General features: G+C 44.9%; 1 protein-coding gene across 3 annotated transcripts in view; it reads left to right on the forward strand.

The window, feature by feature from the left end:
• LOC142560208 (uncharacterized) overlaps positions 1-25356 on the forward strand; it is a 187200-nt gene extending 161844 nt beyond the window's left edge. For all 3 annotated transcript variants that reach the window (XM_075672138.1, XM_075672137.1, XM_075672139.1), the window contains 4 exons: positions 3109-3214; positions 10899-10987; positions 16147-16258; positions 25078-25356. In XM_075672138.1, the coding sequence (XP_075528253.1) occupies positions 3109-3214; positions 10899-10987; positions 16147-16258; positions 25078-25234 (464 nt within the window). In that variant the 3' untranslated portion in view covers positions 25235-25356. The remainder of the gene's footprint in view (positions 1-3108; positions 3215-10898; positions 10988-16146; positions 16259-25077) is intronic.
• Positions 25357-26661: the final 1305 nt, after the last annotated feature.

The following is a 26661-nucleotide window of genomic DNA, read 5'->3' on the forward strand; positions in this document are numbered from 1 at the left end:
CAACTTCATTGGGTGCTTCTGAGCGCGCTCTATAACTTTTCAAATACAATCAACTTAAGCCCTAAAAGGAATATTTAAATTGTTTATAAATTCAACGAGACTTATTTACGAACTAATTGCTGCTCAAACACAAGTCTGAGCAACTGAAGGCGACTACCAATAATGTGCCCTGGATCTCACTAATTTTGTTTGTTTATTTATTCATACATACTGCGAACCACTACTGCGGTCCAAGCAGGAAGGGCCGTCTATCGTAAAGACTGGAACAAATGACAACAAAAATAATAAAATAAATGCTGAATGTAAATAAGACGCAGACAGGATATGGTATAATTAACAGCTGCAAAAATGATACTCCGGTTCGTGCATAGAATTACTAGAATCAAGGACACTTACAGGTAATTTGTTAAACACCGATAAACATTTAGGAAAGAAGCTGTTCTTAAATGCGTTAGTCCAGGCGAAAACCGGTGCCACGGCTCTATCATTAGTATGTCAAGTATTCCGTGTAGAGTGAGGGTTTACTGGTGTAATAAGTTTAATAATTCTGGAAAGACAGGTATGTAAAAACGCAAGGCGGCTAGCTTTTCTGCGAGCCTCCAGAGTACCAATACAGTCCTCACGCATTAAAGAAATGGGCGAGTCATGCCTTCGGTACACGTTGAAAATATATCACACTGCCTTTCTCGGAAAACGCTCAACTTTTGCAATTCGCCTTTATTGTGCACGTCCATACAATCGCGGCTTATTCAAGCTTCGCTCTAACACAAGCGTTACATGCGAGAAGTTGTACGTTATATGGCGCGTTGTTTTCTCTCGAGAAACCAGATATTTTTCGAGCTGATAAGCATATTACGGGTTTGTGTGTAGGCCAGGAAAGTTTGCTGTATAACATGATGCCAAGGTACTTGTAATTATCTGCCTCTAAAATGTCGCGGTGCTTTAGTGAATAATTGTAAGCGTCAGACAGTTTCTTTCTTGTTAGGCGCAACAGAAAAGTTTTGCCGGTGTTCATTTCCGTATTCCAGCATGTACACCAATCATCAATACACTGCAAGTTACCTTGTAATACATGGTGATCATTTTGAGAAGTAATTTGTTTAAAAACAACACAGTCATCCCTGAACTGACGAATAGATGCACCGCCATGAGTGACATCGGGTAAATCGTTCATAGAAATTAGAAACAGTAGCTCTCCCAGTACACTTCCTTGAGGCACGCCAGAAGTTGTGCCTTCCTTGAGGCACTTCTCTGAGGTGCACTTCTCTATATTCAAAATTGGGTTCTAGTTACCTGATATATGGCGTATAATATGTATTCCACGGTTGTAGCACGCCCATGATAGCTCTTATGCTTTGTTTCGATAATAAGCAAAATATTGGCATTGCAGTCTCCTCACCGTGATAATATCGAAAATCATCATTGACGAATGTGTCCTTGATATGTTATCATGACACCCTTCGTTAGCCATCAGCGTTTCAATTTTTAAGCCATTAATCGTCATAAATACCTAATGAAAGGTACTTCACGGCGCTCCAGGCAAAATTGAATGAAGCACTCATTTGGAGCCTTGTTTCAATCTGTTGAAGGTTGAGCATTATTTTAGATAATAGCACTTAACTCTGATCAGGTGGCACAAAATAAGTTACAGCATAAAAAATACATAGGCTTCATCGTGTAATACACTTCAGTCTAGCCATAATTTTATATACTATAGGTGAAACGACCAGTTTCAACTGTGACTGAAGCATATCTTTCTGCTGAGCTTGAAGGAAACCCTTGTGGCGAATGTGGAGGGTGTACTTTATCTTTATGAATAAACAAGAAACAAAAAAGATAGAATGCAAACCGAATAGGTACAATGAACACCGACAAAAGTGCCAAAACAGAGAAGGTGAGGATGGGCGAGGAAGCGTCTCAAGCAAATTTAGCGCTTTTCGTGCAAGATGGTAAACAGCATGGCGCCACTTTATTGCAGTCAACGCATTTCGTTCCTAGAAAATCTGCCTAAACTGGGCGGAAATTTGAAGTGCTCCTATATACCAGCGAAGTGTCTCTATATACCGCTTCATGCATGAACATACATACTGCACAGGTCCAGCATACACAGGTCCGCACTAATGCCAGTGACGGTGCTTCCTCCTTTAGACCAGCCTTATGGCGAACATTGTCGCCAGAGACGGTTGCTGCGCGGCAAATTCACTTACTAGCTCGCCACATGCCACGTAGTCGAAGTAACTCCATGGTTTTTACCAACTTACGCTTGTATTCGCTAAAACCTTATTGGAATTTTGCGAGCCACCCAGACTCTCCCGTCGTGAAGCAACATTATTGAGTCCCATATGGGGGAGCGTTGTGCTTATGAATATGTATTGATTTCTCTTAGGAATTTCCAACAGTGGCGCATGGAACACTAGTGGCATTGAGAAAACAATAGACCGCCTTCCATGTCGCTGCCCCTAATTCGACGCTCAGCGAAGCGTTATCCGAGATCGCCTCAGACGTATAGCTGACAGAATCTTTACGGAAGAATAGATCTTGAGTGGTTGACCGAAGCATTCCTGCATGCTCAATGGTCTACACATGATTTTTGTTACCTTTCAAGGTGACTAGCTCTTTACTGTCACTAAACATACATCTGAGAATGTATTCGTGTGGCGAAGGATTGTTTGATACATACAACTAACCATGCCGTAAGTAAATAGGTCGGAATGTATGTAGGTTTCTCTCTAGCTTAGCTTCTTATACATAAGATGTGTTGGTTATAGGGAACAACGCCAGACACTTGACACTTCGCAAATATAATATACCGAAAGAAAGCAAGCACTTCTAAGCGTCATTTAGGGAGCGCAATAAGTACGCCATCAGGGACTCGACATTATTTTGCATCTTGGTGAAAGGGAAGATCCGTTGGGTCCCGGTAAGGAAGGTTAACTAGAAGATTGTGCCACTGATACTCCAAACTGAGGTGAAACACTTTTACTAAGACACTTTTTACAAATGTTTTGAAGAACAATATCGTGTGGACAAGACGAAATTGTGCGTCTGTGAGCTGATCCTTCTCATTTCTCACTCCTGACTGATCACTCATATTTGTGTCCTTTTCAGATTTTTGTTATTATGATAACCAAACCTTTAAGTCACAAGTACAGCGCAATGGTACATGCGAACTATTAACATGTGGAATCGACAAAACCAATGTGACTGTTGTTAGGTATGTTGACATGGATGTAACGTGAATTGAGACGATCTTTCACTGGTTACATGTGTTTATTTTTGCTAAATTTGTTAAAGTGAGTTGAACTTTCTTTAACCGTCTTCCACCACTATGTGAATAGTTTAGTGATTAATCCGTGTTGACATTTGTGTAACTTGTAAACTCAGATGAGCTTTCACGTGGTAGCCATGCATATTGTTGCAAAATTTGCTAAATGAGTCAAACGTTATTAGTATTCGACTACTATGACGCGAAATTTAATCGTTAATGTGTGCTGACATTTGTGTAACTTGTGAACTCAGATGATCTTTCACTGGCTACCGCTGTTCCTTTGTGATAAATTTGCTGAAATCAGTCAGACGTTATTTTACCATTGTACGCCAATATGACGCACAGTTTAGCCATTGATTGAACTTGAAGATTGATAAAATGGGGAATGTCATCAGTTACGGATAATTGCTGCCCAGAAATCACTCCGAGATTATCAATTTGCGCACACCTTCATACGTTCTGGCTTTGTTGTCACTTCGATTCAACGGTCAAAATACCTTTCAAGACGTTCCACGTACTGAGCTGCTGTTTCTCTGTATTCCGGTTTAAACGTGTCCCAGTATCCGTGAGATGTATGCCGCTACCTCTTGAGTGGGGCCCTCTTGGTACTCGCATAATCAAGATAGCCGGCTTGTGAGAGTCTTCCGGAAGCGCGTAAATGCCTCATCAACCAAGCAAGTACTCAAAGTCATTGTACACTTATCTTTCGGCCATCCCTGACCCACGGCAACATCTTCGAAACTTAGCAAGTACGCATTCGAATAATCTCTCTCTACGTAGAAAATCGGGATTAGCTTACGACAACTTATGTCGAGTGTCGGTGCCGGCTGAGCACATTCTCGGTCTCTCGCTGTTTAAGCCTGTCCCTCATCGGCTGGTTCCTCTTTGTCAGCTAGCTTTAGTCTCAGCTCCAAGTTATTTTCTTTTTGAAGCACCAGGCGTTGATGTTTGATTTCCGTGTTGCTCTGCTCTGGCTCCTTCCTAGCTGGCGTAAAATATCTATCTGCTCTTCTTTTCGTTCACTCTCGTATTCGCTCCACTTCAACTCAGAAGCTCCACTTCAACTCAGAAGCTCCACTTTTCTCCACTGAAAAACAGTGGCTTAACACAAGCTATAAGGCCTCTAAAATACATTACGCTTAGAATGAAATAAACCTATTGAGGTGATTCGGAATAAATCACTGGGAAAGACAGTGTCGTCTTGTCCCAGAGGGCAGAATTGTCAGGCTTCTCATTAAAACGTGACGGACATAGCACGGAGTAGTTGGCTCAGGGATAATACGAGAAGACGAAGCGGTTGTTCTGACTTGAAAAGGGCAAAAATATTTTTTTAATTAACAAGCAACAGACCAACAAACAAAAGAGACTTATCTTTAGAACATAGCAGTTATTGGCGAACAGTGAGATGATACACAAATGTTCCGCTTTTAATGCGCAGAGGTCCTTATTTACCAATAGTAAAACATACAGTCAAAACAGAAGTACCACCATACGGGGCCATTCACTATAAAATGGCGGTCCGTAGGTCTTTATCAGGGCCGGAGGTGAGTGGACTGGTCTCCGTGGTAATCTCTAGTGTACTTATTGGTCGCTGACCCGGCAGCAGGGAACCTTCTGCCAAGGACAGACAAGCGTGTAGTCTCGGATGATACAGTACACCTTCGAGGATGGTAGAACGCTTTAGCATCCAGCAGAAGCCTTTCAAATGGAGACCGGGACCCACTGATAGCATCAGATTGCTTCCTCCTCGCCTGGAAGGGCCTCCTTTCCACCAGGTAGCAGCCCGCTGTTTTCTCCTCCATGCAATGGTTTCTTTCTTTGCTTATCACGCCATGCCACCCTTTTTGCACACCCGTATTGCTACGTATTCCAATCGTAGACCAGTACATGCTCAGGGCACCACGCGACCTCTGCTCAATAAGTCGTTGATGTGCCTGCGTGGTGCAATTACGAAGGGACACGTGGCTATGCATCATCGTTGTCGTGGTCACCGACATCATCTTAGAGCGCGAGTCGCGTTACGCGTGAACCAAGGATGCTATTTTGGAAATAGTCTAATTTTGCGGTATTGTAACATTTTGTAACGGTGGCATTTTGAGCCAATCATAGAGGCCGTAGCAGCCTTCTGTGCGCCTCTGATTGGTTCAAAGTGCCATCATTACATAATTTGACAATATGGCTGAACTCGATATTGTACGGAATAGCACCCCAGCATCCTTCCGTTCTTGCCCAAGATGCCGGAGTTCTCTTCCTCTGTGCTGTTTTCAGCACCACTTCAGCATATTTTAGTGCAATTCCGTTGCTTTTTTTCATGATATGGTGTTGGGCTGCTCAGCACGAGGTCGCGGGATCGAATCCCGGCCACGGCGGCCGCATTCCCATGGTGGCGAAATGCGAAAACATCCGTGTACTTAGATTTAGGTGCACGTTAACGAACCCCAGGTGATCTAAATTTCCGGAGCCCTCCACTGCTGCGTGCCTCGTAATCAGAAAGTGGTTTCGGCACGTAAATCCCTATAATTTCTTTAAAGGTGCATCTTTAAAGATGCAGGTGCATTCACTTCACTGAAGCGTGCTTTATTAACTGGCGCGGCCATATACGCCATTTGTTAGTGAGCTCAGCTTTTATAACTCGGGGTTTGTGAAGGGGCACAAACCCCGAGCACGTGCGTAACGTGTAACGTGCATTAACTGAGCGTTGCAGAACACCAGGTGGTATAAAATACTCGGGAATCCCCCCTCCCTCCCTCCCTCTATGACGTGCATTATAAGCGGATCGTGAATCGTGAACAAACCTACGCTTCCTATGTCGGATAACATTGCTCGCGCGTACGTAATGAGGATGCTAGCTGGTACCTACAGGATTTCTGCAAGGCGGCTATAAAGCAGTTCAGAGCACCAGGTAGGGTGTAGCGTTCAGCACCAGGTTAGTCGACTGCATACCGCGTAGCTCCCTTAAGACACACTAGTGTGCAGCTGAGAACCGCACTCATAAAGTGAAGCAGTTCCGACAGGCGACTGGACGATGTGAACAGCGGCACCACATTCATCCAGTGCCGGTGTTATACATGAACAACTTGTCACACAGCCTCAACATTTCTGCAGGAAAGCACGGCGTTAAATTCATTTTCTAAGCGCCACAAATCTTATCAAGATTGTCACAACGTGCATGAAGCGCTAAGTACAGAAGCTTCTGTAAAAAAAAAAAAAATCACCGCCGAAGCACTCCGTACAGGTGGTTATCCAGCGAAGCTGAAACGCGCGGCCCCGGTGTTTATCTAGAATTACATGTTACTGGGCTAGTCGGTTAATATTGCCGAGTAGACCATAAATATTATCGATTTGGCGAAAACAAGGAAGGACGGAAGGGAACAAGGGGATCGCCTGGTGTTTATCACTCGGTTAATCCAGACGGTTCATTAAACGACGGCTTGCTAGGCTGCAGGATCCTCGGTACGTAGTTTCTGCTTGCGCTCGGCTGCACAAGCCTGTTCCTGCGCCGGGCTGCTCGTTCCTCGTTCAGCTCGCGGCGTTGCTGATCGAAAGCTGCCGGCTGCTAAGGAGTACGTATGACGAGTGGCCTACCCAGTTTGGAGCCGGTGAGAGACTGCTGCGCGCGCGCTCGGCTACGACGGAGAGCCACCACATCACTACTGGCACAGCCAATCGCGCGCCTCTCTATCTCTCTTTTTTTTTTTCGCGCATGCGCATTGGGTTGTGCCGGAGGAGTTTTCGGCGTATAGGCGACAGATAGACGGACAGACAAATCGGTTAGCCATATACAGCTTCGCTGTAAAAGCATGCCGCGCGCTTTGACGGTTGTCACGTAGCTATTCTTTACATGATTGTCTTGCTGCGTGGCAAGTGTCAGATAGGCCGCTGTCGGTATGATAGCTTGAGGAAACACCGAGCAGCAGTCAGTGCTTTAGTGGCTAGTGGTCATGGGGCTGACCTTTGCAGGTGCTCATGCACCTACGGCAAAGACAGCTCAGACAGCTCCAGAGGCAGGCTGCGACAAAAATACTCGAGAGCTTTTGCGTCGGAAAGTGGATGTTGGGTGCGTGAGCACACCGTCGTTGGCTCGCACCACAAAAGAGTTTTCCTATCTTAGAAATAACGTGTGTAAATAGCAAAATATTAAATAAAACACATTGAACGTTGCTTCTTTGCGTCAGCATTCTGTGCATCCCATGAATTCTACGCGTTGACGAATTAAAAATTCAGTTGAGGCCTATCGTCGTGTCGCGTGTGCTCCTCGTTTTTGACCTGCGTCTGTTTCACTCTTTAATGACAGGCGAACACGTCTAAATGCCCGAAGAGAATCATTGTATGTGTTTACACATCTGTACTTCATTTGACGTAAGGCGTATAGCATGCGTGTCGTTCTCCTCTCTACACACACCTCTGAACACCAGTCTTCATTTGAGAAGAATAAAAAATAACCAAAGTTTGACAGTGCGCCTCCGCCTTTATTGGTCGTTGCATTCTCTAACAGAGTCATTTTCAGCTTCATATCAAAACTGCCTTCCCTGGAAATCTTCTAATCGGGTTTGCGCACCGCAGTTCTTCAAGCCAAATTGAATATGAATCAAATATTGCCAGAAGCGAATCGAATACGACTCGTATAGATCCATAAGTGAACCGAATAGAATATCGAATATATTTAATAGTGCTTGAATATTGTGCAGCCTTTTCACCAACAATTTTAACATTCTGGTAACCACAGCAATAAAAATTTTGTCGCTACACTGCACATGTTAAAGTACGCTTTATTGAGACCAAAAGAGAGGGTTAGCAACAAGTAAACAGATTGTTCAAAAAGTCTAAGCAGATATTTTTCAAACAGATACTTCTCAATGAAACAACGCATCACTTCCGACCGTTCCTTTGACATTTCTTTTATTTGGCCTAGCTCCGTTCTCAGGAAACTACGTATGTAGCTATTTCTCGGCCATCCCCCAGAATGGGTATGCGTCACTATGACACGAGAGGCATAGAAGCGTTAGGTGTACTGGCGGGGACAAAGTAATACGGAATCTGTGAGCGCGTGCCAAACTATATCCTTGCGTCCTTGACCAAGCAAACATCTTCTGTCTAGGCATGGCAGTGTGCAGGCGCGCCTTTATCGCTCATGGGCCCACCCATGGGCCTCTTTTTGCCAGCCAGCTGTGTAAATTGCGATAAATAAACATGTTTACAGAATAGGAGAGCTGGTTTCTATTTCGGCCGTTGCGACTTCTGCCTGCCGAAAGGGACAAGGCTGGCAAAAAGTGGGCGCATGGGCCGGAACAGGCTATTTAATCAGTAATCCTGAGTCGAATTGAGATAAGGAAAGAGGCTTCAGACTTATACAAATCACAGAATATACAGTAATTTTTAACACAATTTATTGCTAGGTATAATATCGTATCCTTCGTACATACATCGTTTCTTTGGTGACAATAAACTGTGTCGATATATTGACTCTAAACGCAACACCGTCGACAGAAATCATAAGAGGGCGTGTTCGGAATTTAGGCAGCCTACGTTCTATCACCGTACGTTGAAAAAAAAAACGAGACAGCGCGTGCTGCCAGTTTCTTTAGTGTAATGGTGCCTATATTATGTGAACTGCGGATAAATGGCCATCCATGATTCCAAAAAAATAAAAAAATAATTAGGAGCGCCTAATATCATCAAACGCTCGTTTTTGTGCACTTTCAGATTTGCGTACGAAATAAGTCCATGATTACTTTCAATACGGCTGTCGCATAATGCCTCCTCATAAATATATATTAAGTAAACATACATCTTAACATAGTACTAGCTCAAGATACAGGACGACTCCTTTTTTCTTATATATGAGCAGCTAGGTATGTGCCACCGGGTACTCTGATTTATGTAGAACAGAATTCTGACAATCAAAGAAGTGCGACTGAGTGAACCTTGGTTGCGTAATGAAATTCAAATTCATACTTTGTTCCGACGTCACGTATGCTTAGGGCCCCGATCAAAAAGCCACTACACCAATCAACCCCATATTTATGCAAATGACCGGGACAGGCTAGTGCAGCGCAGCAATAAACCACGAATAAAAAGGCACATGTAATGCCGCCTCCATAAAGTGGACATACCTCTTAATCGAATAGGGCCTGATGTTAAACGACTTCTTTCAACCTATACATTTCTTGTTTGGGCTACTCCACTCCTGGCCTACAGTATGTGCCACTGGGTATGTAGACATTCTTGACCAAGCAATCACTATGGATAGGCGCAATCGGGAGGCATAAGGTATATTATACAATCCTTATATGCATTTCAATCTGTGTCGTACTTCTCGGCGTATGCACCTTTCATCACCGTTCTTCCCTCGACAGATATCAAACATCGCCTTCTTCCGTATGATATTGCGCAGACCGCGTGCTTTTATTGCTGCATGAAAAATGCAATAGAAGTCTTCCTTTTGCCAAGGAAAGTTACGTTTTCCTCAAGTTTCCTTGATGTAGCGGTCTTTTAAGTTAAGGCCATCAGCACTAAATTCGCGACATTACATTTGACAATGACTGCAGACTTTGCACCCATCCGGGCTGCTATGGAGTTCAATGTTAAAGAATTGTCGCCAGTCGTGGTGCAGTGTCTTATGCCATCATTCTACTACGATCGTAACGAAAAACTAGTCATGGACAACAGACTGCTTCAGCACCACGCAATCGACAAGTGGCAATTCATCTCTCATTGTATGCCAGGTTCACTGTGGCGATTCTAGCAACGAGATTCCGGATAATGGAGCCCGATCGTCTGACACTGGTGTCCACTGTATGCCGACATAACTGTTGAGAACAGCAGAGATTCCGTCCTAAGGCTTCGATCACTCACACGCGTGCTTACTTTGGCGAATGAAGTTCAAAGGAATTTACCAACACACATCTCCACAGTTTGGATCCACGTTAGCCACTGCGTGCTTCACGGGGGATGCTACGAGCTGAATAAACACTTTCTGTGCCACCCATGGCTTAGTATTTCATTAAAGAATACCTATACCTGTTCATTTCGCATCGGAATGGCTGCCAACAAAGCTTGCTACACCTGCGGCTGCCCTAAGCCAATAAGGCTTATAGTTGGTAAATTTCCTCGCTGCAGTGTAGCTGCAAGACCTTCTTGAGGGCACTTGATAAACTAAGCGATCGCTCATTGTCGGAGGAAGAAATTTTGGGAGACATAGGTTGGAATTCTGCTCAACACAGAGAAACGCGGTGTTCCGCTGCTTTGTGGCATGCAAGCTCTGTGACAAACCATGAGTAGCAGGGCACTGCACTTCTTTTATCTGCACACTTTTCCAGCCTTTTTTATTATCTCTGTCCTTATATACCCTTTCATAATTTTTAGTCCTTTCCCTATCAATGGGAAACGAGCAAGCATTCAAACTCTCCTTCCCAATCTTATTCCTTCTCGTCCTCTTCGAGCTTTGCAATTGCATTAGTAGTATTGTTCACTTTCCCTTAATTATATAACATGTTCTCACATTGAGAATTAGTATCCCTGCGTCTTTAATCAGTGTCGTCTTGAGACTCTGCCAGTTCCCCTGTATAGCGCTGTATGGTGGAACTGTATGAACAGTCTAAAACACTATAATGTGGTTTATGAATCCTAGGTGCTCGGATCCTGGTCCTGGATGCACGCGAGTGCACAACAACGAAACGATATTTCCCCATTGCTGTGAAGAGAAATGCTACGCTACAAGTGAGTACTTGTTAAACCTGAACAGGCACATCCACGCATGCAAGCGCGCACTTGCATACACTTGTTCCTGTGCATGACATGTAAGCAGTATTTTGGTTTATTAACCAGATATAAAGACGCGTAGGGATTCTGATTTGAATTAATTTTGGGATTTAAAGTGCCAGAACCACGACTTCATTATGATACACGCCGTAGTGAGGGAAAAAGAAATAAATTTTGATCCCCAGGGAATCTTTAACGTGATTTTAATAAGCACGAATAAGCAGAAGTGCTATGTATACAAGTGTGCTAACTCAATGCTGAGGCAGTACCATAATACTCAATGCTCGTCTTCGCCTAAATTTTATGCGTTGGCAAAAGCATGTGGTTGCTTTTGCCAGATGTCTTCGGTTAGTTATGCGAGACATGGTGCGCATGTTTCATTAAAGTGGGAAGCATGTTGTGAGTGACCAACCATATATTTTTAGTCTGCGTAAGGTATTTATAGCCTTCGTAAAATGTTTATTGAGGAGTTCCAGAGCAAAGGCACCATTGTATTTCTTTAAGGAGAATGGCCTACCTGAACGCCTCTGACTTAGTGATGCCCTCCGCGCGCGTGCCCGAAATAACCGCGTATTTCCTCCCTCCCTCCCTCCCTCCCTCCCTCCCTCCCTCCCTCCCTCCCTCCCCCTCTCTCTCTCTCTCTCTCTCTCTCTCTCTCTCTCTCATCTTTCTATTGCCCTTTTACCGTTTTCCAGCGTTAGTTAGCCAACCAGAGTCTTTTCTCGTTAATATCTCTGCCTTCGCCTCCTCATTCCTCCTCCATAGTGGCATGCTCCCGTTGTTCATGATCTTTCGGAGAATCATAAATAAAACTGCAGCAGATACCAACTTCGAATTCCGAGAAAATAGGTGGACTGTATATGTACTGCGTTGCCAATTTTGTGTTTCTGGCTTAAGTAGGAGCGTTACAAATAACTACTAAATCCTCATTTCTTTTTGTCTGGGGGGGGGGGAGGGGTTTCCACGCGTGAAAACGAGGATTTACTTTGTTTCTCCGGCCTTCTCTATTAACTGCAGAAGCCACCTTGCTTATGTTCGAAGAAACTAAGGGAAATATGTTGGGTTATGTGTACACGAAATTCGAAGGCTGCGAGTTAATTACGGCAGTTGCACTAACTGACATATCGAAGGATTACGGAGTATAATGAGTAAGAACGCTTGCTGACTGCCCTGGCGCAACTATTGCCAGTAAGAACAAGTTCAGCGAGGTTAGAGGGGACACTTTCGCTAACTTGTGTGTCAAGTGAAACGCATGTGCCCCCATTACTGTCTTTGTAAAATACTGTTTTAGCAAGTACTTAAAATTGTAACGCTGCCGTTTACAGCTACATATTCCTGTGGGTCTTGAGAACGCTACGGTAGAAAAAGAAATACATTTTGTAAAAAAAACGTCTGATAATTTTCACCCTCGTGGCTTAAGTAGGAGCGTTACAAATAGAACAACCCTCGTTTTTCCAGTCTTCCCATGCGTGATAGGACGTTGGCCTGGGGTTCTCGGGGAAATAAACCAGGTAGCTTCTTTATGATTGGTGACAGTAAGGGCCAGGCAATGGGTGATGTGAATTCAAAGTTGAAATTTAGTGAGCTATATTGGGCCTTGACAATAAATTGACGATGCAAGTGCTCTGGAGTGTCATGAACGGCTCTAATGAGAGGCGCAGGAGTAAGCCTCTTGCTCTGGGATAAATACAGACGCCACAGAGGTGAAATTTAGCGATAATTGGGTAGAAGGGTATGGCAAAAATTTGTGGAAATATACATAGATGTGGATAAAGTATGGCGTCTGCAAAAAAAGAAAAGTTAATCCAGTGTCGGATAGTGTTGTATGGAAGCTATCATGTCCGATTCGAAATCTCTGGATGTAACTGTAGGTTACTCCTTGTCTATATTTCGCAAAAAGGGGAGCCATGCTAAATGCAATTTGTGACAAAATTGTCACGTTCAGAGCCTAGTTAGAAACGTCGCAAATTTATCACAGAACGATTGCTTGATCTTCTATTTTCATTCGATAATACCGCCTTCGTAGTTAGTTTCTCCTGCAAGCATTCTATATTGTAAATCTTTTCTTTCACCATTTTTTCAACTCGTTTTCGCTTCTGCGTGCTTCGCGTGGTGAGCGTGCTTTAGGAGCACTTTTTAGGAACAATACCAGAAGCACGTAGCTGCGGTCACTTCTTGCTGGCGCAAGAAGTGACAACAGCTATGTGCTCCTGGTATCGTGTTTAGGTCGCTAGCCACTGTTCATTGGCCGCAAACAGAGAGCATAAGATATTTTTTTTTTCGCGACAGGGTGGAATCAATTGTCAATAAATTCGATGCCCATCTGGCTCGATCGCCGAAAGTGCACCGTGTGACAACCGTATAAGTTTCGCATGAAGGATAGCATTCTCACAGGGGGAAAGGGGTCACTCCAACCACTTTCCCCCTGTTAAGTTCTTCTTTTACTCTCCCGCTGGGTCACGTGGCCCCCTTTTAGCGAAGTTCGACAACGACAGCACATGGTCCGCCTAAACAGTTTCGCTGTAAGAAAAATTTAACTATCGAGAAAGTTAAATTTATTACCATGTAGTGAGACCGAGGGTTGACTTACGCAGTTATCTCCGGTTTTCTTTAGTGGTAGGCCTCTGTCATTTCACGAGTTAGCTGGTTGTTACTCTTGAAGATAATCTGAGCACCGTTCAGTACAGGATAACAACCAGATTCCCTACAGGGAGTGGCTATATGTGTCGCTCCGGATGAATGGTATGCCGCCAGATGTTGTCTTAGTCGCACGTTGATTCAGCGGCCAGAGTGGTTTACTTAAATTTTGCTGCACCTAAGCGGGATCATATACACTATTCCCGTCGCACAATAAACACACTGTTTTCATCCCGTTTCATCCCATAGCATGAGACCAGGATGATAGCCTGGTAGTTATTTCCAGGTTCGACACAACATCGATATCCTAATGTTTCCCAAATAGGTACAGCACACTACTCGCTGTGTTTCGTAATATAACTTCTCATTTGCCAGATGCAGCCGCCTTGCTGAATATAACAGGAATTAACTGTTTAACAGGCCAACAACGCACACATATCAACTTCTCTGCATCGCAATAAATCGATTACGTTCTCAGACAGAAATGTGGACGACTATCATGTCCTTTACAGCCTCAGTGTTGTCCACAAGTAAAGAGGCACATGTGACATTTACAAAATTATATGAGCTAACAGAAACAAGAAAATGACACGTAATTGCACCTTAAGGTCAGAAAAAACCGGGCGCCTGACGGCAATGCACCGTGACAGCCTATTCTTTGGCCGATGTGTCACACTAGCATAGTACTGACGCTATTATGAATTAATATACGTGCTAGAGATTTATTAGCAACGGGCGCCAACGGGTAGCCGTCACAAGCGTTCGGCGAAAGACAGCAACCACGAGCTCATGCCGGTAGCGATGATGATGATGATGATGATGATGATGATGATGGTGATGATGATGATGATGATGGCCTCATGTTATGGCTCATACCCACGCTGGGGGATTGGCCAAGAATTGCGTGCTGAAACGTTCACCTATTCTTTTTGAAGTGCCACTTATTCGATGAGAAAAAAAATAACGAAAGAAAGCGATGGTGCTGTGGCGCAGACAGGCTACGCTTCTTCATTACAATCGCCCTCCGCAGAAAAAGGCGCCATCCTGGCGGCTTAAGGCGAAGAGACTACTATTGGGTCGTAGTACGGCTTAATGCGAGAGACGTGGACAAGTTCGCGGCCGCGATGGCGTAGGTCCGTCGATGGCATGAGGGGCTCTACAATGTAATTTACGGAGGACGTTTGCTCCAGAACGCGGTAGGGTCCTAGGTATTTTGCAACAAGTATTGAGGAGAGGCCGGGTGTAGTAGCGGGTACCCGAAGCCATACGAGAGAGCCAGGCGAAAAAGTTGGTGCAGAACGATTGGCAGGTTGACGGTATTGCTGCTGCCACTGCTCCTCGGTGGAAAAAGAGCGGGCAAGCTGGCGGCATTCCTCGGCATGACGAGCAGCTTCAGATAGCGGAGTACTTTCGGACGCGTCAGGTGTATATGAAAGAATGGTATCGAGCGTAGTAGAAGGTTGTCGTCCGTATAGGAGAAAGTAAGGGGAAAAACCAGTAGTTGCTTGGGCCACAGTATTGTACGCATACGTTACGAAAGGGAGAACTTGGTTCCAGTTTGAATGATCAGAGGCAACGTACATTGAGAGCATATCGCCAAGAGTACGGTTTAAGCGCTCGGTCATGTCGTTAGTTTGCGGATGGTACGCTGTACTGGTGCGGTGGACGATTCGGCATTCGTCGAGTAGTGCCTTCAAAGCATCGGAAAGAAAGGCGCGGCCTCTATCGCTCAGAAGTTCGCGAGGGGCACCGTAGCGAAGAACGAAATGTCGTAACAGAAACGATGCAACGTCGCGGGCGGTGGCAGTCGGCAAAGCAGCTGTTTCACCACAGCGGGTCAAGTGATCCACTGCAACAATAATCCAGCGGTTGCCTGCTGGAGTGGAGGGTAGCGGTCCGTATATGTCTATACCAACACGATCAAAGGGCCGACTAGGGCAGGGAAGGGGTTGTGACGGGTAGACTTGTCCGGGAGGTAATTTTCGACGTTGGCACTGAGCACAGGAGCGAATGAACTTTCTGACGTAGTTGTACATGCCGCGCCAATAAAATCGGATGCGTAGTCGAGCATAGGCCTTGAAGATGCCGGCATGCGCACACTGAGGGTCTGCGTGGAAAGCGTCGCAGATAAGCTCACGGAGATGGCGGGGTATCACGAGAAGCCACTTGCGACCGTCAGAGAGGTAATTACGACGATAAAGAAGGCCGTCGCGAAAGCAGAAGTGGGTAGCCTGGCGGCGAAGCATGAGCACGAGCAACCACGAGCTCACGCCGGCAGCGATGGTGCTGTGGCGCAGGCAGGCTAGCCTTCTTCGCTACATACATCACAAAATATTGGTAAACATATGTTAGAAAAATGAAAAGAGAGTGTGTTTGCTAGATCAATCATACTGTCATGCAAATGTGTCTCGATGTTCAGCGCTGGGCATTAACTTAGAATGCTGCATCCTCATTCCTCAAACGGGACGCACAATTTGCAGGTGCCTGCACACTCCCCAACGGTCACTTACTGATGCACGGACAATTTTTCAACAGTACTGATCCATGCGTGGAGTATTACTGTAATAATGGGAACTTGACTATAACGCAACAGTAAGTACAGAATCACTACAACGTCATTTCTATACCAACGTTATTATAATCATTCTTATATGTGCTATTTTATGCTTCTTCAGAAGAAAGTGAAATTGCAGATCTTGACTTCACATCTTCTCAATAGCCTACAGCGATTTGGACAATACGTTCAATATATTACTTGGCGTGTTTTTTTCTTAAAACTTCTGTGAGAGAGAAGGAGAGACAGAATAAAAAAAATTATGAAAGTAAATGGGGAAAAAATGAGTCGAAATGGAAATCTGCACACATAATTGACGCGGCGCACGCTACTATCTGAGCCCAGTTTGCGGATGTGAATTGGAGCGAACTTTCTACTCTGGAAACCTTTCGTGCAGAAATTATTTGTCACCACTGTCAAAATACCTTTTACTGTGACAGTGGGCGGCTCTCCATTATCTCTAAGGCGGTACATAGCACCTGCATTTCCGTACGATATCGTCGGTAGATGCACTTATGTTAGATTGGTTTACACAGTCGCAAATGTTGCAGGTAGGGATTATGAACGATTATGGCTTGGTAAACGCGACAAGAAGCAACAGCCGGTGTAACAGTTTTGATGCGATTAGAATTCTTTGGGAACTTTATCCGTTTTGCGATATGTCTGCTTGCATCTGGCAAATTGATGCGAAAGCATCAAATGTCTCATTGAGCGAGAAGGCCGGCGTCTGTAGCAGCAAAACGGCACCTCAGTTCCCAATGGGGTCGACGCCACGTCACCGACGCCCCTCGATGCAGCAGATACGGCCACGTGACGCCGCGGGGCGACACGGGTTGTCGGCGAGGCAGTTGCGTGAAGCGTACGGGCGTACGTGCGTCGCCGTCTCGCTCTTGGACAGAAGTCTCGAAATGTCTTGAACTTATGGATGAGGTATGGTTCCCTGTGTTTTCTGCCTTGCGCAGAACGAAAATTTGACTGTAGGATGGGGAGTTCAAGTTTACCAAAGTTTTGAACTGCTTGGATGAAATGCTCGGCGGCGGCTTTGGGAAGCCTTTTAGCTGTGTGCGCGCGATGTCCGTTTAACCTGACTTTCACTGATTGTCCAGTTTCACGGATATATTGTTTCTTACAGAAGGAAAATTCAGGCATATAAATCACATTACAACTAGTGTAAGAAAACCTAGTTCTCAGTTCCTGACTATAGTTATTGCCGTGCATTTAATTTTAACGTCACTTTGAAGATGCCTGCAGATTTCGAACTTGGGGCGACAACATGCTTTTATTGCGGGCTAAAGATGTTGGCAGACTTACATGCGCTAACATGTCTTTAATGTTTCTGTTGCCGCGACAGGTCACCCTTGGCACCAGTGTGAAGAATTGTCTCAGACGCTTCTTCTTGATAATATTGGGTGGTATTTTCATAGGATGTTTATATTTGAGAACGCATTTGAATATTTTCTTATAAAGGCTCGTGGTTTCTCAGATTCTGGTGTAGGCTGTTTCTTAGCTCATTCCGCCTGCCTCTCCTATCTTGACGCGCCGTCATAAGCTCTGTCGAGAGGAGCTTGTGGATAGTTTTTTCTGCTAGCTTTGCATTAAAGTCATTTAGGTAGTGGATATAATAGTCTTCGCTGTAGATTCTTCTTATTCTTTTCGCTTGTCCGACAAAAATCCCTTGCTTGCAGTGCCCCGGGTGATGACAGTTGTAGTCTAAATATTGCTGGAGTAAAGTGTTGTCAATTTTCCATTTCTTATGTAGACCATCGTGGTGAGGTAGCTGATTTGACTAGGAGAGTGGTGAGCATTAAAGTTAATACTCAGGTGAAAGCGGTGGAAATTGCTAATTAGATCGGTTAACGCGCTTGTACCGTGTTGCCATACTATAAATATGCCTTCAATGTAACACAGATAGATGTGGGGCTTTAAGGGTATGACTTTATCAGGTTTACTTCAAGCTGTTTATGAAAATGGTGGCCTACGTGGGAGCGAATTGTATACCCATGCTAGTGCTGAAAGCTTCCCGATAGTGAATAGAGTTGAATTCAAAATAGTTGAGCGTGAGAACTAACTTAAGGAGTGACAGGTATACTTCAGGAGTGTGCGCTTGGAGATTTAGTGCGAGGGATTTCGATACAGCTTCAGTTCCTTCACTCATGGGTATGTTATTGTAAAGGGCAGAAACATCTAAAGTGATTAGGATAGCGCGATTGGAAGGGACTTGATTGGAGTTAATGCCGTCAAGAATTCGAAGGATGTGGGGGCGTACTTGAACAAAAGATGGGAGGGTGGTGGGATGTTTGATAGGTGGTGATTTAGGAATTTAGATAGTGACTTGTTAGGGGTATTCTTATTAGACACTATAGGGCAACCTGGGATTTCTTTTGTAAATATTTATTCTAGGGGAACCTTATGTATTTTAGGAAGAAGCTTAAGCGCCCTGATTATTTATTCTTGGGGATGATGAAGCGATGTGAAGATTAGGTGGTTAGCTCGAAGGACAGGAGCTCCGCTATTGTGCTTTGCACAAGATTGCTCTAGTCTAAAGTTGGGTTAGAGTCGAGCGTTACGTAATGCGTGCGGTTGCTCAATTGTTTGGAAACCTTATTTTTATACTTTTTATATGCCAGATTACGATACTTCCGTCTTTGTCTGCTGGTTCAAAGTCCACTTGTTGATACGTTGGCTCCCGCTTTTACTTTGTTCTTGTTTCGGTCATTGTTTTAACTGAAGTAGAAGCTGTTATCAATGCCCCGCCAATCACATACGCTTATAAGTGGCTGTAGAGCTGTGGAACCTCTCTCCCCGTTTCACTTATTCATTGGAAAACGGATATCCTCACTTCTCGACCTAACACTCGGCGTGATCACAGAAGATCACGCCGAGTTACGCCATTACTAACCATGTTGGAACTAGAAAAAACGCGAAGAGCTTTCTGCGAGCATTGGTCCAAAGAATACCTTTCGGAGTTGAGAACAATGCCGAGCTCCAAGTCAGCGGTCAGGTTCGACAGGGCTAAGAAAGGCGACCTCGTCCTTCTACAAGGGTCCAACAAACCCCGGAAGCTGTGGAATATTGTTCGAATAGAGCCGCTCCACAAAAAAAGCGACGGCAAGACAAGATCCTGTACCTTGAGACTACCCGGTGGATCTACCGTTAAATGACTCGTTCAACACCTGTACCCATTGGAATCGAACTTTTTGTGAACTTCTGCGTGCGAGGCAGTTTGATGGAACAAGAACGAAGAAGAAGGAGACGAAGAGCTCTTGTGCTTCGGACCGCGCCCAACGGCAGCTACCCACGGAGTTGGTCTGCGGTTTATGCTTAACAAACCCCTTTTGATATGCATCAGGAGGCTTGATTTCCTACAGACCTAATTGTGGACCACATTCAAACGCAGCGGGATAGAAATAAGGGAGCAGTAATGATACAAAATAATTTATAAAGTTATATCAGACGAAAAAATAAAAAAGACAAATAAAATGCTGTAAAGTATTCTGTTATATTTTCTAGCTGATTAGAAATGTTACCATGGCCAAAATATTTCTCGGCGAAGATTTCCGATGGAGAACCATTCTTTAAAAAATAACGTTTTATTTAAGTATAGTTTTCACACGAAGAAACTAGGGCCGATGCATATTTCTAATTGCGCCTAGTTTTCCTAGTAGTTCAAATCTTTGCACAGGATACTCTTGTTGTAAACAAAGATATGTTATGTAGTATAACATGTCTAAATATCAGCAAAATCGGGAAGTAGGGACCAGTGGCGTAGCCAGAAATTTCGTTCGGGGGGGGGGGGGGAGGCTCAGGTTGGAGCTCGGCCTCCTCACAGAATTCGTCGAGGGATCAAATACGTGAATAATAGCTGCATTGCCATTGCCACAGATGCTGCAAATGAATTCTTGAACGCTACGCACTGTCAAGACAAGTAAAATATGCATTTTTTTTCATAAAGGCATATATTCTTATGTCCCAAAAATTGTGCCAGATATAACTTATATCAATGCTTCCATGTTGTTTGTCTATTTAATAAGAAACAAAATATCACACGAATTTTAAAACTATATCAGTGCGAAACCCGCAAAGCACTGCATGCCGCTGATATGATAAATTTGAAAATTGCAGAGCGGTTTGCAAAACGTCCGAATAAACCGTTTCTTTCTCTCTCTCTCTTTATATATATATATATATATATATATATATATATATATATATATATATATATATATATATATATATATATATATTAAGTATTCGTGTATTTGAGCTTACTGATTATGCCCGCGAAATACAAAACAAGTGAAAACAAGCAAAACAAGCACTGCTTACAAGCGTTCCACGCGCAAACAGCCATAGGCGCGCTGCCGCTTAAAAGGCGACAGGGCAGCGACGTAGGTGTTGACTGTGCCATTTACGCCAGCGATGTGCTCCCCTCGCGAAAGTTCGTTATAGCGATAAGCAGACGTAGCGGGTATCGCTTGTGCTGCCGGAAGCACCAGGTCCGTCATTTCGCGATAGCTGTAAGCAAATTGAACATCCCTAAAAAAGCTCAGTTTTCAGAAGGCTGAATATGGTGGAATAAGAGTATCAGTCTTTCATTGAATTGACGTTTACTTTTCATGCGCTTTCACAGCAAGCGCTCGAAGAGGTCACCTCTTCGAGCGCTTGCTGCACCAACGCTTGCTGGTGCTGGCTTGAGCACCGTCGGGGAAATACTGTGGCAGACTTCAGTTATCTTCTCCTGCAACGCTTCTGGAGTCGTCGCTTCCGTCGTGTATACGTGATCCTTAATATAGCCTCAGAAGAAAAAGTCAAGAGAGTTGAAGTTCGGTGACATTGCCGGCCACCGCACAGGCCCATTTCTCCCTATTCATTACCCGTGGAAGGTAACGTCAAGACTTGCTCGTGCTTCACTGCAGCGGTGGGCTGGGGCCCCCTCGTGCTGACACCACATTGCTTCAAGCTGGGCTAGTGGCAGGTTGCAGCAGAAGTCTTCAACCGGCCCTTTGAGGAGATCACATTCCTCTTACCGGTCAGAGTGTTGTTAAAAAACATTGGGCCAATGACTGTACTGTCATATATTCCGCACCAAACGTTAAAAGAATACTGATATTTGGGGCAGGATCTTCCTAGCCAGTGGGGGTTTTGCTCACTTCTATAGTGGGCGTTGTGGATATTCACTTGGTAGTTTCGGAAAAAGTTCACCTCGTCCATCCGGATACCTTGGTGAGAAAGTCAGAATTTTGCTCCTCCTGAATCAAAATCCTATTCGCAAAGTCGTGTTTCTTTTGAAAATCCCTTGACTCCATGCATTGATGCAACTGCAGGTGATAAGAGCGCAGTCTAGCTGTTTTTAAAATGCTCCAGGCATTTGAGTGGGACACACCGGGCTGTGCGCTCACGCTGCGCGTGCTAGCGTGTGGATTGGCCGCCATGAAAGACAAAACGTTGGAGCGAACCACATTATTTATGACTGAAGCTCCCTGCCTCTTTCTTGTGAAGCTGCCGGTTTGCTTCAGCGGCCCCTAGGTGTTGAACATCGTTATCTGGATCGGTCTCGTACCCGGGTGCCAGCTTCGAAATATTCTTTCAGCCTGCCGTCTCTGTCTGCCTGCAGCTCCTAGGGCAAGAATCATGTCTACTTTTTCCTCGTTGGAAAAAGGCATCACGAAATTGCTCGCGCTCTAATAGCCGATGCACGATAGTCTGTTTATCGCTGTCTGGAATTACCACCTACCACCACCACCACGTCCGTCAGTCGCTTTACGCGGCGCAGGAGATAACAGTTGCTAGCTTAAATCAAACAGCCAACGCTTGCGTCGCTGCCCTGTCACTTTTCAAGCAGCAGCGCACCTATGACTGTCTGTGCGCGGAAAGCTCGGGAGCAGTGCAATCACGATGCACACGCGGGCATGTCACGCTAAGTTTTTTGTATTTCGCGGGAATCCGCAGTGAGCTGAAAAACACGAATACTTAATAGATATAAAGACAAACTGTTTACTCGGACGTTTCGCAAAGCGCTCTGCAACTTTCTAATTGGAATTTATTTCCTAGCTTCGATTCTTCAGAAGTTAGTTAATTAATCTTGAGTAATTATCTAATTAAACAAAATACAGAAATAGTGTGATACAATGCCTACAAGAGTGAGCAACATGCATTTGGTCCCGTCGTCTTAGAGTGCATCGACATATATTTACACTCTACCTAAAGTTAGCTAAAACACCCTGTATAATGCGTCAAATAAGTCAAATAAACATGTTGCGCAATCACAGATTTCCAGATCACAGAATCCTAAGCCCCCCCTCTCTCTCCTCTCCCCCAATGCATCGCGCGCGACGGAAGGCGGCGCGCTTCCTTCCCGTATTTCTCCGTTGCACACACAAGACTGACCCACCATCGTCGTCGGCTCCCCCCTACCCCTCCCCCCCCCCGTCGCTACGCTTTCACTCGCACATACAGCATGCAGTGCGCTGAAGATGTTATCGCCCTTGGACTTCATACGGAGCATGACGGCGACGACAGGAATGCGCCTTGAGTGCCCATCTAATTGCTATCACAGTAATATTTAGAGTATCCGGCAAGTGAATTAGGAGTCCCGTGGCCCATTACATTTCGCAAAAGTAGTAACAAAATCGGACTTTCAGCATGCGACAATTCGCTGCGCTGCAACAATGTCTTTTTATGCGTGTGTGTGGGGGGGGGGGGGGGGGAGGGGCACCGAAATGAAGAAACGCAAAGGAAAGCATGTTGCCCCAATCGAATGTCTACTTAGGGCACCTAATGTAGCTACCTAAGGAATATCCAAGAAAACGTGAGGCGCTTGGTCCACAGAAAATCTTATGCATGCTGCTCGTTATTCTACACTGGCGAGATAAAAGACTTTCCGTAGACGTTGCGATAACACCAAAACGATAGTGATGCCCTCTAGCGAACGCGTTGCAATATGTCGAGTCCCCACAATAGTGACGGCGAGCGACCAGTGCTTTTTTTTCTTGTCTGTTCGTCAGAAATCGTCCAAAACGCTCTGATGCCAAAATCCACTAGGTCAGAGAAAAATGAACGCGCACCGCAGTGCGCCGCGCCGTTCTCAGGACAACACGTGAAAAACGCATGATCTCTGGCTAGCTCTGGTAGCCCGCGGGTATCGAGAAGAAAAAAAAAATGAAGAGGCTCAATGTGTCCTCGCGAATAAAATTCAAAGTAGAAAAAATAAATAAGAACGCAGTTACCTTTGCTGGCGTTAGTGTCTTGACATGGATGCTTTGGCGTAGGTGAAAAAGATGTTGATATTCTTTTCTGTGACATGATGGCACAAATGAACAATCACAACGTTTCGTCTCATCGGACCTGGCTGCGTGCTTTGTTAACTTGTCTAATAGTGTGTTGATTTAGCTTGTCTCGTTGTATGGTCCAATGTACGACTTTAGAAAAGTCAATGCAGCTTTGGCGTCAAATGTCTAGGAGAACATTAAACCCACAAAAATCCGGAATTGCAAATGTAAAGCACGACTTTGTAAATGACAATGCACCTTTCGCATCAAAACTTTATGTGATCTTTCTACCCATAAAGCTTCCGAATTGAAATCCATGCGCTCCGTAGATTCCGCGGCCTCTGCAAGAAGCCGCGACGTACCCGCTCGCCATTAAAGCGCCCTTGAAACTTTGTGCTCGGATGGGTATCTTTGCGTTATGTGATTCCAGGTGCATGGGCGTTGCCACTAAATCCAGCCGGAGTTCACAATATTCGCGCCGATATATCTTTTCCGGTATGAAAAATACTTTCTAGAGAAAATCCAGAATGATTTCCGGCGCCGTGGGTTGTTTTGGCCGGCGGTGCATCACAGCACGAAAAAATTTCGCGGGGGGGGGGGGGGGGGGGGGCTGAAGCCCAATAAGCCCCCCGCCATGCTACGCCCCTGGTAGGGACAGGTAGTCAAACGTTTTCCGTGTGCATAACATTTCCGACATAACGCTACATAGGTCGTTAATTGCGTGGGTTCAGTAGAACTGTGTTACTTATTTTAAGTGTGTTTCTGCTCAATAAAGTGCAGAGAAGGACTGGAACGATATAGCAGGTCGTCCTCTCCAGCGCTTTTGCTCGCGAATGCCGCTCGTGCTGGGAGTCCATGCCCGCTAGCTGTCGGTCCCAAACGCCGGTGACTAATAAACGCCCTTAGAAGGGGTGGAGAATGCTTCGGCCTACAACGTCCATTGTGGAACTTCGATCCTGTACCCCATGCTCAACCATGCCTCAGGACGCATCTCAGCAAACTCCTCCTGCTCCATCTAAGCAAGCGCCTCCTGTGTGTGTCTTGTACTCTATAGTGCGTCTCGCCACAGGGACCCTGCCATTTTCAGCGGCGAGGATGCCACCAACGTCGAGGACCTGCTGACGACATATGAAAGGGTAAGCGCCCGCAACAAATGGGACGATCCCGCCAAATTGAGCAATGTGTCGCCAGTCTCAGGTACAACAGACATCAGAACGACTTTCCGACGTGGTACTCGTTCAGTACCACTTTAGCAATTGTGTTTGGTCGCCCTGCTGTGCGCAAGCTGCGAGCGGAATCGCGTTTCCGAGGAAGTGCACAGCTGCCGGGTGACTTATCTACCATCCACATGAAACAAGTGCTGGATTTGTAAAAACGTTTAACCCGGAATGGCGAAGACCACCAGCCACGGGTTCGTACTTGTTCAAAAATAGCAATAGGTTGCAAAATCAATGCAGGAATAATGCAAAACCATCTGCAAGGTGCTTCCAGGGGCACGTATACAGAGCGCTAAAATATTAAATGTGCTCTGCTTGAAACATCATCGGGTTTATTTTTCAGCTCCGTTAATTTCATAATTGCTCTTGCAGGTGCAAAGGCGCAAATGACAAAAAATGCTCCGTTTCCACACCGCATGGTATGGATAAGGCACCGTATCCGACATGCTGTGGCGAAATTGTTTGTCCTAACAAGCGGCGAAAGCGGGCGCCCAGGAGCGGAGGAAATCGAAAGAGAAGACAAGTCTAATCACAATATAATATCGCCTTCCTATAAAAATATTCAAGGGATAGTGACACTGTTAACAGCCATAAAACTGTCCATAGATATTGATTATGAATGAATGCTTCTAATAAAGAAGTTTATATGCGTCCTATGTTTCCTTATTACAATTTACAAGAAACATATCGTTCTACATTTTCCAAACTAGGCGAAAATCTTGTCGTGCCTGCCACCTACGCTCTTAAAAAAAATGGAACAAAGGAGGTATCGAGGCGGCTCCTTGTAGTGAATAACTGATAAGTCACAACCGCTCGTCCTTTTGGGATGTAACTGCGAGAAGATAAACGTTTACTCTCCATGGGGTCATTCCTTCAAGGACTAACAGTTGCTCTTTCCCGATCCCCCTCAAAGAAGTAATTAACGACATTCGTCACTATACGAAGAAAAAGGATATTATCCATTGTAGGATTGAAATTCACGTTTTCGCGGTATTTAGGTAGGCACTCTAACCATTACACCGCACGGACTTTTTTCCGCTTATGACTTGAAAAACAAAACTAAGAATATATTACACAGCGAACATCGCTAAACACTCAAAACTAGGGTAAACACACACGTGCGTCTAACAGGTTCAACGAGTCCAGCGGAATTTCCTACGCAGCGTACGCACTTCACACATAAGCTGCTCTTTCACGATGAAAGGATTTTGTAGACTGTGGGCTTTCGCCATGACGATCATGCATTCTAGATCTCCGCAGGCTGTATAGACCCAGTACTATAGTCATAGAGAGGACCACGAGTACTTTTAAATGGTATAAACAAAACTTAGTGTGGCGTTAGATCAATGTCCATTCTAAGTGGGCGTTTGAGAATGTCCCCAAAAATAAAGCATCTGTACAACCAATAAAACAGTGATCTATACTATCGGCACGTGAAACACCTGCTGTGGCTTATAGACAGGAAAGGATAGAGCCTTCATCTTCCCAGAATAGCCCTTGACTTAAACCTACCCGCTGCAGGGTGATGGTAAGCTGCGTGACGATGAACAAACTGTCAGAGGCAGAGTCACCACCAGTCTAGGACCCCCACCATCAGCGAAATCTGGACCGCTGTATGACGCAAGCAGAAAGCGTTCATCACTGTCTGATAACACATCGACCTCGGGAAAGAGGACTGGGTTCTCAAGGTTTTCAAAGTGTCAACGTCACAAAACCGCTCTGGGGAACACCTATGACCGTAGATATTAAAGACTTATACTATTCTATTCCGTATCAGGCACTTTTGGTTGTTGCTGAAGAAGCTATTTCAGTTTTGGTGCTGTGGTGTTCCAAAATGAGTGCGTTGCTTGTTTCGGATTTTATAAAATTGCTTCCAGTTTACCTATCCTCAACTTCACCGAATGGAATGGGAAATTCTTCCTTCAAAAAGTGGGATGTTTATGGGGTCTGGTATCG

Source organism: Dermacentor variabilis, chromosome 10 (assembly GCF_050947875.1).
Source record: "Dermacentor variabilis isolate Ectoservices chromosome 10, ASM5094787v1, whole genome shotgun sequence".
NCBI classification, from domain to species: Eukaryota; Metazoa; Arthropoda; class Arachnida; order Ixodida; family Ixodidae; genus Dermacentor; species Dermacentor variabilis.